The sequence below is a fragment of the Bufo gargarizans genome, chromosome 3, assembly GCF_014858855.1.
Source record: "Bufo gargarizans isolate SCDJY-AF-19 chromosome 3, ASM1485885v1, whole genome shotgun sequence".
Lineage (NCBI taxonomy): Eukaryota > Metazoa > Chordata > Amphibia > Anura > Bufonidae > Bufo > Bufo gargarizans.
The window spans coordinates 51,032,816-51,045,449 of NC_058082.1; the positions used below are offsets into that span (position 1 = coordinate 51,032,816).

At 42.7% G+C, this 12,634-nt stretch overlaps 1 protein-coding gene across 1 annotated transcript; it reads left to right on the forward strand.

Annotated features, from left to right (window-relative positions):
- Nucleotides 1-7,213: 7,213 nt before the first annotated feature.
- On the forward strand, nt 7,214-12,008 carry LOC122933085. The gene is made up of 2 exons (XM_044287844.1): nt 7,214-8,518; nt 10,811-12,008. The coding sequence occupies exons 1-2, from the start codon at nt 7,766-7,768 to the stop codon at nt 10,826-10,828; spliced, it is 771 nt and encodes a 256-aa protein (XP_044143779.1). The 5' UTR covers nt 7,214-7,765; the 3' UTR covers nt 10,829-12,008.
- Nucleotides 12,009-12,634: the final 626 nt, after the last annotated feature.

Sequence of the window (12,634 nt, forward strand, 5' to 3'; positions counted from 1 at the left end):
GCCATTTTTTTGGTCAACTTGCCTCACAAAAAGTATAATATCAAGCGATCAAAAAGTCCTACATACTCCAAAACAGTACCAATAAAACCTTATCCCACAAAAAACAAGCCCCCAATCACAATTTTTTTTTTCACGCTATACTTGTGCGTTGCATGAAAATCGCAGCATGCTCTATATTGTGTGTTTTCCACGCAACGCAGGCCCCATAAAAGTGAATGGGGCTGAGTGAAAATCGCAAGCATCCACAACCAAGTGCGGATGCAGTGCGATTTTCACGCATGGTTGCGAAGATGATAGTCTATTCACTGTATTATTTTCCCTTATAACATGGTTAGGCCTCATGCACACGACCGTTGTGTGCATCCGTGTCCGTTGCTCCGTTTTCCGTGATTTTCTGCTGACCCATTGACTTTCAATGGGTCTGTTGAAAACTCGGAAAATGCACCGTTTGTCATCCGCGTCCGTGATCCGTGTTTCCTGTCCGTCAAAAAAATATGACCTGTCCTATTTTTTTGACGGACAACGGTTCGCGGACCCATTCAAGTCAATGGGTTCGTGAAAAAACACGGGGACACACAAGATTGTCATCCGCGTCCGTGATCCGTGTCAGTTTTTTTCCTATCATTTTCAAGGCAAACTTGACTTAGATTTTTTTTTCACTTTTCTGGTCTGGTGATCCTCCAAAAATCAAGGAAGACACACAGAAGAAAAAACGGACACGGATCACGGAACAACGGAACCCCGTTTTGCGGACCGTGAAAAAATGCTGTCGTGTGCATGAGGCCTTATAAGGGAAAATAATAGCATTCTTAATACAGAATGCTTAGTAGAAGGTCAATTGAAGGTTAAAAAATAAAAAAATATAACTCACCTCCTCCTCTTGATCGCGTAGTTGCCGATCTCGTCTTACTTCTTTAATCATGAGTTGCCGGCTAAAGGACCTGTGGTGACGTCACATCACATGGTCCATCACTGTGGTGATTGACCATGTGATGAGCTCAGTGACGTCACCACAGGTCCTTTGACAGGTCCTGAAGAAAGAACAGGAGACCGGCAGCTACGCGATCAATTGGAGGAGGTGAGTTAATTTTTTATTTTATTTTTAACCCTCAATTGACCTTGTACGAAGCATTCTGTATTAAAGAATGCTATTATTTTCCCTTATAACAATGTTATAAGGGAAAATAATTACATCTACACAACACTGAACCCAAACCTGAACTTGAGTGAAGAAGTTCGCGTCTGGGTACCACATTCAGTTTTTTATCACGCGCGTGCAAAACGTATTGCACCTGCGCGATAAAAACTATACAACGGAACGCAATTGCAGTCAAAACTGTCTGCAATTGCGTACCTACTCGCGTGTGTTTGCCGCAATGCCTAATCCGGGCACGCTTGTGTGGAAGGGGCCTAAAGCTGTAAGAAGAAGTTAAAACAGTGCCAGAACAGTCAATCTTTGTCACCTCACTTTACAAAATGCATAGTATAGAACAATCAAAAAGTCATATGTACCCCAAAATAGTACCAATGGAAAAGTCACCTCATCCTGCAAAAAATGAGCCACATAAGACAATCGCACAAAATATATTTTTTTAATTATGGCTTTTAGAAAATGGTGATACAATAACGATTTTTCTTTATAAAAATGCTTTGTGTAAAAGTGGTAAAACTTAAAAAAAACTATATAAACTTGGTATCTCTGTAATGTTACTGACAGCAGAATAAAGATAATGTGTCATTTTTCCCGCACAGTGCACACCTCAACAACAAAACTCCCAAAATAATGGCAGAATTGTTGTATTTCTTTATCCTGCTTCCCAAAAGGTAAAATAAAAAGTTATCAAACAGTTGTATGTGCCCCAGAATAGAACCAATGATGATGGCAATGCATCCCAAAAAAAATAAGTCCTCACATGGAGGAAAACGTATGGTTGTCAGAAAAATGTTGCACTGGTACCCCAGAGACTGTTCAATACCAACATGGTGTCCATAAACCAATTCATAAAAATCTGTGCTGCAAAAGCCATATGGTGCTCTGTCCCTTCTGAGTCCAGCGGTGTGCCCCTACAGCAGTTTTCAACCACATATGGGGTGTTTTCGTATTCAGGAGTAAATTGGCAACAAATTATGGAGTGCTTTTTCTCTTGTTACCGCTTGTGAAAATGAAACATTTGAGGCTGAAGCAACATTTTATTGAAAGAAATAACATTTTTTATTTTCATAGCCAAGTGTTTCTAAATTTCGTAAAACACCTGTGGGGTCAAAGTGCTCAGTATGCAGTACGCAGCCCTGCAGGGTGAGCGAATGTGAGGTCACAGGGGTAGTTACTAACCAAAGGTGTTTTTGGTACTCACAGTTTTCTTATATACCCTGGGCAGGTGTACAGCAGTGATGGAGAGGCTGGCACATGGATCCTCTGGGGCACTCTCTATGTATAGGGACCAGGCCGGGTGGTAGGTGAGGTGCCCTGGGTGTTGTAGGTTTAGTGTGCCGTATGGCAAGATCCCTTAAAGTTCGTGATGCCAGTGCCGGTAACGGTGGCACACCGATTTGTTGTAGGAATAATTGAGGAACACAAGTTGCAGTTAACCAGAACTTCCTTTTACTGAACAGTTCAACTATTTACAGTCTTTAGTTAGTTCCACATGTAAAAGGTTGTAACAGACAGGCTTTATATAAACGGCAGGCAAAGTCCTTGCAAGATACTCAGAGGGAATAACACTTACAGATCAGGCTGTATTTTCCTCAGTTCCTGTCTGGCTTTCTCCAAGGTCCGTATGCCCTTTTGCTGGCTTTATCCTTTGGTAGGGAAATCTTCCTCTGGCATATGTCTCCTTGCTGTAGAATATCCTTCTGCCCTTCAGCTCTCTGTATAGCTGGATAAAACTTGGCTCTGCACTGTACTTTTAAAGGAACTTCAGGAGGCAACTTCTTCCCCTGGATGCAACTTCTAAGCTTCTTTGCTCAGGAAACTCAGGCAGGCTAAACTGCACTCCCCCTTTCCTGTCTGGGCCTAACTATATATACTAGGAGATTCCCTAGCTCCCTCTACTGTCTAGGAGGAGTAACTACCCCTAACAGTCCTGGTACAGGAGATAACAGGAAAATACACACTATAATGCAATACAAAATACAGTATAAAATACAATGACCATGTTCCACAGGGGGTGGAGAATAACGTGGCCAAATTGACCCTTGTGTAGTGCCCACATTTACCTAGTGGGACACTACAAGTACACCCCTTACTAAGTTCCTTGAGGGGTGTAGTTTCCAAAATGGAGTTACTTTTTTGGGGTTTCCACTGTAGAGGTACCTTAAGGTCTCTTCAAATACAACATGGCACCCAAAAACCATTTCAGCAAAATCTACCCTCCAAAAACCATATGGCTCTCCTTCCCTTCTGAGCCCTGCCATATGCACTTAGAGCAGTGTACGACAACGGGGTGTTTCTGTAAACTGCAGAATCAGGGTAATTAATATTGAGATCTATTTTGCTGTTAAAGGGGTTGTCCGGGTTCAGAGCTGATCCCGGACATACCTCCGATTTCAGCCCCTGACTTGAGCATCGGAGCAGTTCATGCTCCGATGCTCTCCTTTGCCCTGCGCAAAATCGCGCAGGGCAAAGGCATTTTTAGAAGTTCCAGTGATGTATCGGGCTCTCCATGGAGCTGCCAGGAAGCCCGGTGACGTCACCGGCACTGATGGGCGGGCTTTAGCGCTGCCCTAGCCAGTAAAACGGCTAGGGCTACTGGCTAAAGCCCGCCCATCAGAGCCGGTGATGTCACCAAACACACTGCCGGGCGGAAGTTTCCGCCCGGCAGTGTGTTATGATAAACAAAAGAGCCCTTGCCCTGCGAGATCTAGCGCAGGGCAAGGGAGCGCATCGGAGCATGAGATGCTCCGATGCTAGCCTCAGGGATGCTGCCATGAAAATAATTTGCTGGTGAAAATAAGAGTATGTACGGGTTCAGCTCTGAACCCAGACAACCCGTTTAACCCTTGCTGTGTTTTAGGAAAAATTTATTTTAAATCTGCAAACAAAATATATTTTTTTACATTTTCCTTTAGAACACCTTAGGAATTCTTGTGGAACACCTCAAAGGTTAACAAAGTTTGAAACATTAGTCTTGAATAATTTGTGGGGTGTAGTTTCTAATATTAGGTCATATATGGGTGGTTTTCTATTACGTAAGCCCCACAAAATCACTTTAAAACTGAACTGGTGCTCAAAAAAAGGTTTAGTAAATTTCCTTGAAAATGTGATAAATTTCTTCAAAAATTCTAAGCTGTCTAAAGTCCTGAAAAAAAAAATTACATTTACAAAATGATGCCAACATAAAGTAGACATATGGGAAATGTTGATTGCTAACTATTTTATGAGGTATTTGGACAGAAGGGCAGAGCTCAACTCACACCTCTGTCCCTGCCTACTTGCACGGTCCGCCCTAGGCGACGGTGTACAACTGGATGACGTTCCATAAACTAAGTATGTGCTGGGCCTTAAGGTCCGGATGCGTTCAGTGAAACTTGCACCATTTTGTAAGCAAGTTCAGTCAGTTTTGTCCGCGATTTTGTTCAGTTTTTTCCACGCGGGTGCAATGCGTTTTGATGCATTTTTCATGCGCGTGATAAAAAAAACTGAAGGTTTACAAACAACATCGCTTAGCAAGTGCAACCATCAGTGAAAAACGCATTGCATCCGCATCCGGCCACTCCTAGGGAGAGTAGCAGCAGTGCTGAACTTTCTCCATTTATAGACAATTTGTCTTACCGTGGACTGATGAACAGCAAGGCTTTTGGAGATACTTTTATAACCTTTTCCAGCTTTATGCAAGTCAACAATTCTTAATCGTAGGTCTTCTGAGAGCTCTTTTGTGCGAGGCATCACTCACATCAGGCAATGCTTCTTGTGAAGAGCAAACCTAGAACTGGTGTGTGTTTTTTATAGGGCAGGGCAGCTGTAACCAACACCTCCAATCTCATCGCATTGATTGGACTCCAGTTGTCTGATACCTCACTCCAATTAGCTCTTGGAGATGTCATTAGTCTAGGGGTTCACATACTTTTTTCACCTGCACCATGAATGTTTACATGGTGTGTTCAATAAAAACATGGTAACATTTAATTCTGTGTGTGTTATTAGTTTAATCAGACTGTGATTGTCTATTGACTTAGATGAAGATCAGATCACATTTTATGACCAATTTGTGCAGAAATCCATATTATTCCAAAGGGTTCACATACTTTTTCTTGAAACTGTATAAGCAGCGGTCAAATATAGGACAAAAGATAAATATAACAGAGTAAGCAAGGTCAAAACAAGCCGAGGTCAGTACCAGGAGGTCACGTCAGAACAAAGGAATAACCAAATTACAACAAACACAAGCTAAGGTCTGAATGCCAGGAGGTCACGTCAATTCAGAGGAAACAGCAGAAGCGGGGTCAAGGAAACAGAGCCGAGGTCAAGGTTCAATGCAAACCAATACTGAGAACTTGGTAAATGTAAAGAAGACCTTACTCACAGGCAACCTGTGGCCAGCAGTCTGTTTAAATAGTCGTGGCTGGTGAGTCACATGACAGCAGCCCAACTAAGCCGAGCACCGATCATCATTATCGGCGCTCGGCTCTCCTGCAGCTTGCCTGCTGTCATGTAGACGAGGATGCAGGCTATGTCCCTGTCCCTCTCCTTGCGCAGGGTGCCGGCGGTGCTGCGAAGGAAGCACACGTCTCCGTCCCCTCGTTACAGTATTACTATTAGTGATTAGCGGCAGGGGCTATATTCGAATTCACAATATTTCACAAATATTTGGGTGAATATTCGTCATATATTCGCGAATTCGAGATTATTTTCTTGATTGTGAAAAATCGGCAATGTAATATTCGCGGAACTCTAGCGAAATACAGGTCTCTTTTGCTACATTTTCCAAGCTGCTAGAAGTTTCTCGAGACTGGATAAAATGGTTGGCACGGCAGAACATAAAAAATTGCTTTATATGCAGTTAGAGTGATCCAGTATATTCGCAATTGCACTAATCGGCACTAATGATGCTAATATTTTGGTGCAATACGTGAAACTTCACATTTTAGCAGGTCTGCATGTACAGTATGTATGGACAGCAGAACCTATCACACTAGCTAACACCCTGCACTATACAGCTACACTATATCAGGATATAACCTACACTATAACCTGACTATTTCCCACTAACTAACTAACTAACTAACTAACTATCTAATGTAATGAGTGGAAAGCACAGAGCACAGCAATGTCACTGCTCTCTCTCAGAACGCCATAAAACTACAGAAAATGGCTGCTGGGGAGGTTCTTATATAGTAAGGGGTAGGCAGCTTTCCTATTGGTTGCTAGGGATGTTGCTAAGCTCAGACAAAGACATTGCAGCCTTCTCATTGGCCCACAAGCAAGAAGGGAGGTTACTGATGAAAAGAAAATCTAGAATATTTGAAATTACGAATATATATCACCATATTCAAATTATTAGCGAATTTTAAAAATGCCTATATTCGCGATTAATATTCGCGATTCGAATAGTAGCGCCCAACACTAATTACTATCTGTCATAAATGTTAAGAAATTAAAATTTAGACATTTGAATGTAAATATTTAGAAATTTTCAGTAAAATTTGAATTTTTTCATAAATCAGGGGAAAAAAATATTGACCCAAATTTACCACTAACATGAAATGCAATGTGTCACCAGAAAACAATCTCAGAATTGGTTGGATAAGTAAAACCATTCCAAAGTTATTACCACATAAAGGGACACGTGTCAGATTTTCAAAAATAGTCTTGGGCAGGAAAGTGAAAACTGGCCTGGGGTAGATGGGGTTAATCCTCTGCACTTTCCTTAGTGAAAACTATTACTATTCCATGAGCCCTGTTGGTGTCAACTGAAATACGGGCAGAGGAACGATTGCCATGATGTGTCGAAAACTAATATTCCTGTTTCGAAAGAGAGAACTGTGTGTGACGTTTTTTTACCAGAAAGTCATGGACAATCCATGAACAGGACACGGGTGCCAGCTGGCACAGCCGCGGTGCTAGTTTGTACAGAGAGTGCTTTCATAGGAGGTCCTCTCTCTTCTGGCTCCGTCCTGGCTGAAGCAGCTAGCAGTGGCTGACCGTCAAAGCCAGATCCTCTGAACTCGCTCTCCTCATGACTGCCAATATGAAACTTATGCAGAAGAGAACTTTAAAAAAAAAACAGCCTATGCTGGAAGGCTAAATTCATGACTCTGCATATATTTAATCTCTGTGCAACTGCTAACATTGATTTAGCAAGAGGGAAGAAGTGCAATGTACTCCTGTAAGTGCTCTGTTACCCCTCACAAAATGCTGACACTAATACTGGGCACTAAGTTTTGATTTCGAGTTAAAGACAAGGCCTATTTTCAGGATAAGTCCTAGATATTTGATGGGTGGGGGTCCGAAAGCTAGCAGCCCTGCCGATAAGTTGTTTTGAAGAAGCCTCTGCACTCTGGTGAGTGCTGTGACCAGGGGCGGATTGGCCATAGACTTTGCAGGGAAATACATCAATGAAAAAGGCTGCTTAGCCGAAACGCGTCCTAGAATATGGGACATATTGTTACTTTGCAATAAATTCCTAATGAGCATAAAGTCACGTCTGCTGGGATTCTTCACTTTATTGAACGTGGAATTGGTCCTGTCCCGTGCGGTGTGCATCAATCGAGTGCTGGACGATTTATCCTTATACCTGACTGAAGGAACGTGCACCGCTGTCTCCAGATGACTTCTGATATTTCAACATTGAGCTTTGCAGATGCCGATGCTGAGAGGATACTCTCCCAAGTGACATCCACATCAGAATTTTTGAACATCCCCACAAGCGAATTCCAGAAGCGGCACTGGGAACGCGAACGAAGAAGACTCACCTCGTATGAACTACATGCGACTACCCTGGCAGAGTACTTTAAGGTCAAAAGGATCCCAAGAGGCTTAAGGGTACATTTACGCCCTACATTTTTTCCTAACGATCCTGAAAATAGCAGAGACTTTGAGAAGATTATCAACAAATGTTCATATGACCTTATCTTACTAACAATTAATCGCATACATACGGCGGTGACTGAATTGCAGACACAGATCTCAGTAACTGAACAACAGCTGAGAGATTCTTTAACCTCTGAAGAATTCGGTAAATTGAAGGAGTCCGTGGATACTTATATTTCTACCTACAGGAGAGAAACGGAGGAAAAGAAAAGGTCCAAGTTCCTGCGTGATAGTGAAGACTATCATCTAAACCGGGTATACAAATGGCAAGATCCCTCATGGCATCAGAAGCCGGGTTACAGAAGGCCTCCAAGACCTGGATCCTTTACTTCCAGCTCCGGAAGCGAATCCACGGGACTGCAAGATACCCATTCTTTTTTACGGAGAGGCAGTCGGCGTCCACGAGGAGGAGGAAGCGCGCGGGGCGCAAACACCACAGACACCACAGCAATGCCGGGACCGAGCCAAGTGATTCAAACCCGTTCTCAGGTAAGAATCAATCGCTCGTGATTAATCTTTCCTCCAAAATCCTGAGCCCTACACAAATGTCTGCCCTCCAGAAAGGACTCTCGTTTAGTCCATCTACTAATTTTGATACATTTCAATATGATGTCGATTTAAATAAATTTTTCCGCAAACTGCGACCCAAAGCACATTTCTTTGATCCAGGATGACGGGGAGAGACCTAGCAGCTTACGCCTGGCAGATCTAGGTTTGAAGAACACTAGTAGATTCATGCCCCCTAAACTATACCATCCAATTGAAACGTATGTACAATTGGTTACTAGAGACATTAATAGACATATAGATGAGATAAAGAGAGGTGAACTACGGTTCACGCAGAATGTGACACCACAGGAAAGGACAGCCATTCAACCTTTAATGGATTATAAAAATTTAGTCCTGAAACCAGCGAACAAAGTGGGCGCTATTGTCCTCATGGACAGAATGAAATATGTAGCAGAAATTAAGCGACAGCTCTCGGATAATAACACATATGAACTTTTGATCGGGGATCCGATTTGTCGGATTAAAGAAAAAATCCTGAAGACTGTTGATCACTTTGCTACACTAGGTATCTTTGATAAAAACATGTATACCTTTTTGATTAACCACACACCAATAACACCGGTTTTTTATGTGCTCCCAAAGGTCCATAAAACCTTAGTTGACCCCCCAGGACGCCCGATTGTGGCTTCAGTGGGCTAAATTTTATCACCATCGGCAATAGTGCTTGAGAAGATACTCACACCCCTCATAAAAGACATTCCATCCTTTTTAGCAGATACACAACATTTTCTCAGCACTATAGCCCAATTAGGACCTATTCCACCAGAAAGTCTTTTGGTGACGATTGATGTGGTAAGCCTGTATACCTCCATTGAACACAGTAGAGGTATACAGACAGTCAAGTCATTTCTGGAAAAAAGTGATTATTCCTCTACTGAATGTGAATTTTTTGTACAACTTCTTCATCTTGTCTTGTATGAAAACTATTTTATGTTTGAAGATGCCTATTACCTGCAGAGGCGGGGGACCGCGATGGGGTCGAATGTGGCCCCGCCCTATGCAAATGCGTATATGTCGAAATTTGAAGATGCATTTGTATACAACACTGAGTGGTACTGTAACCATATTGTACTGTGGAAAAGATTTATCAACGACATTTTTTGCATATGGCCGGGGCCACGTGAGACCCTCGCGTCTTTTCTCTCACATCTGAACCACGCGTGCATTGGTCTACAATTTACATTAACCTGTGATAATCACACAGTGAGTTTTCTTGACACAAGTGTAATCAAGGACCCAAATGGTGACCTATTCAGAAAAGAGACAGACAGGAACAGTATCCTCCACTTTACCAGTGCTCACCCACCCGCTCTGAAAAGGGCAATTCCTAAATCCCAGTATCAGAGGGTGAGACGGATAGTCTCTGATCCCTCCACACAGGGACTTAGAATTGATGAAATGACCAAGAGGTTTGAAGAAAGAGGGTATCCCTCATCAGTTCTAACGAAAACCTTGAGCGATCTGAATAACCCTTGCAGATCTGGAAAAGAAAAAGAAAAATCCCCAAGAGTGGCACTGATTCATAAATACCATCCTTTTAATCATAAATTAGACAATATTGTGAGGAAGCACTGGCACCTGTTGGGAAAAGCGTACCCCCAGATTGATGAATTTAAAACCCCCCCGCTTATTTGTAACAAAAAAAAAACAAGCTACAGAGATAAGCTAGTACGCGCAGATATGGGGGGCACCAAAGGTACCCTAAAACAGAGTGTACTTGCTACACAGTGGAAAAGTACTTTTCCTTGTCTGCACTGCTTTCAATATAATCAAAGGACCCAATATCTATCACCCACATACTGGACGCACATATCCGGTGGACGGTTTTTTCACCTGTGAATCTACAAACGTGATATATCTAATAAAATGTCCATGTGGGTTGTTATATATTGGAGAAACAATGCAGACCATCAGAGATCGCATTGGAAAGCATAAGTCCACTATTAGGACTAAGAACTTGTTGTTTCCAATTCCCTCCCACTTTGAAAAATATAAACACACCATTGCTCAATTGAAGTTCCAGGTAATAGAACGAGTCACCAGACCCAGAAGGGGAGGTGACATCAAGAAATTATTATCACGTCGGGAGGCTTACTGGATCCACACCCTGGATACCTTACACCCAATGGGTCTCAATATCTGAGATCTTACTTTGTTAACTAATGTACAATTTCTGTTAAATGTTATTCATATACTATTATTGTCTTTTAGACATCTACCACCCAATGAAGGATTTCTCTGCTGAGATGGTATTTATAATATATGTTCTGATACAATTCTTGTGCTGCTATCTGATTATGGATATTCTATGTTACTTTGAGTGTACCACCCCTATCTGGGCGTCTGACGTCACGGGGAGGTTCCCTATCCTCATGCATCGATGTGTGTTTATATACCTGTGCTTTGTAATGGACACTTACCTGTTGAAAAAGGCTGCTTAGCCGAAACGCGTCCTAGAATATGGGACATAGTTACTTTGCAATAAATTCCTAATGAGCATAAAGTCACGTCTGCTGGGATTCTTCACTTTATTGAACGTGGAATGGCTCCTGTCCCGTGCGGCGTGCAACAAGCGAGTGCTGGCCGATTTATCCTTACATCAATATATTGAGGCCCCAAGGATCCGTTTTATGGATGCACTGGGAACTGTCCCGATCTATACGGCAGATGGATACAAAAGACGCAGTGTGAAAAGAGCCTTACAGCTGCAGTACTCGTGGCTCCTGGTGGGTACCGTACAGAGGTTATCAGGACGTCATGCATTGCTCATGGCGGTGTTTACCGGAATCAGAGCAGTAAAACAAAGGTTTACTTTGGATGAACCTGAGGTGACGCTAAACTTACATTGACCCATGAGCGTGAGTCACTCTGATGGCAAATGGTATGTCCAATCTTTCATTTATAATGGTGCGCTGGAAAAATACCACTGCAGTTTTTTATGCCGTTTTTGAGCCAAAGCCAGAAGTGGATCCAATAGGAGGAAGAAGTAGAAGTTCTTCCATTATATTTTGAATCCAGTTCTGGTTTTGACTCCAAAAAAACAGTATTAAAAATTGTGGTGATGTTACAAACGTAAATGGCTGTTGTTTAAAGGGTTTGTCGTCCATCTCAACATTTATGGCACATCACTAGTATAGACCACAAATGTTGGGGGCGGGTCTTACCTCTGCTCCTGTCTCCAGGGAGGGGCCTCCAGAGTGAAAAGAGAAAAGCTGCACATGCGCAGCATCCTTTCCATTCACTGCTATGGGACTGCTGGGAATAGGTGAACTACAGTGGTGAAAGGAGAGGTGGCGTCTGCTCGTCTTCACCTCAGGGGTCCTGCTCTGGGGATAGGAGTGGGTCCCAGAGGTGAGACCTGCACTTATCTGACATTTATGGCATGTCTTTGAAGTATACCCTAAATCTTGCCCCTGGGTTCAGTAGTATATATAGTAGTAGTTGCAGTAGTATAAAAATATATATACAGTATGTATTAAGAAAATTGGTTGTGACGTTACCGAGGAAAAAGACTTAATCTTTAGGCAAAGTAGGTTTTTAGTGCACTGTGGGCGGGGCTTAGCGCCTCACTGCACCTCAGCTCCTCAACTTCCCAATACTGGCCACGCCCCTCAGTGCACTGTAGACCTAATCTGCAGAATAACAAGAAGGCTTTTTTTTTCCTCTGGAATGCCACAACCAATTATCACAAGACAGGTATCATTTTAAGGGTCCATTCACATGTCCGCAAGTGTTTTGCATTTCACAAATTGCGGATCCGCAAAACACGGACACCGGCCATGTGCGTTCCGCATTTTGCAGACCGCACATGGTCGGTCCTGTGATAGAAATGCCTACTCTTGTCCGTGGCTGCTGAAATGAAATGAATGGGTCCGCACCTGTTCCGCAATTTTGCAAAACGGATGCGGACCCATTCATACCGACGAGTGAATGGACCCTAATCAGCAGGATCATCCCTACCAGGCTGTATACCTGATTTAATTAGTGTGATCTTGCTGACAGGTGATTTTTTTTTTTAAAGTATTTTTGTGCTTG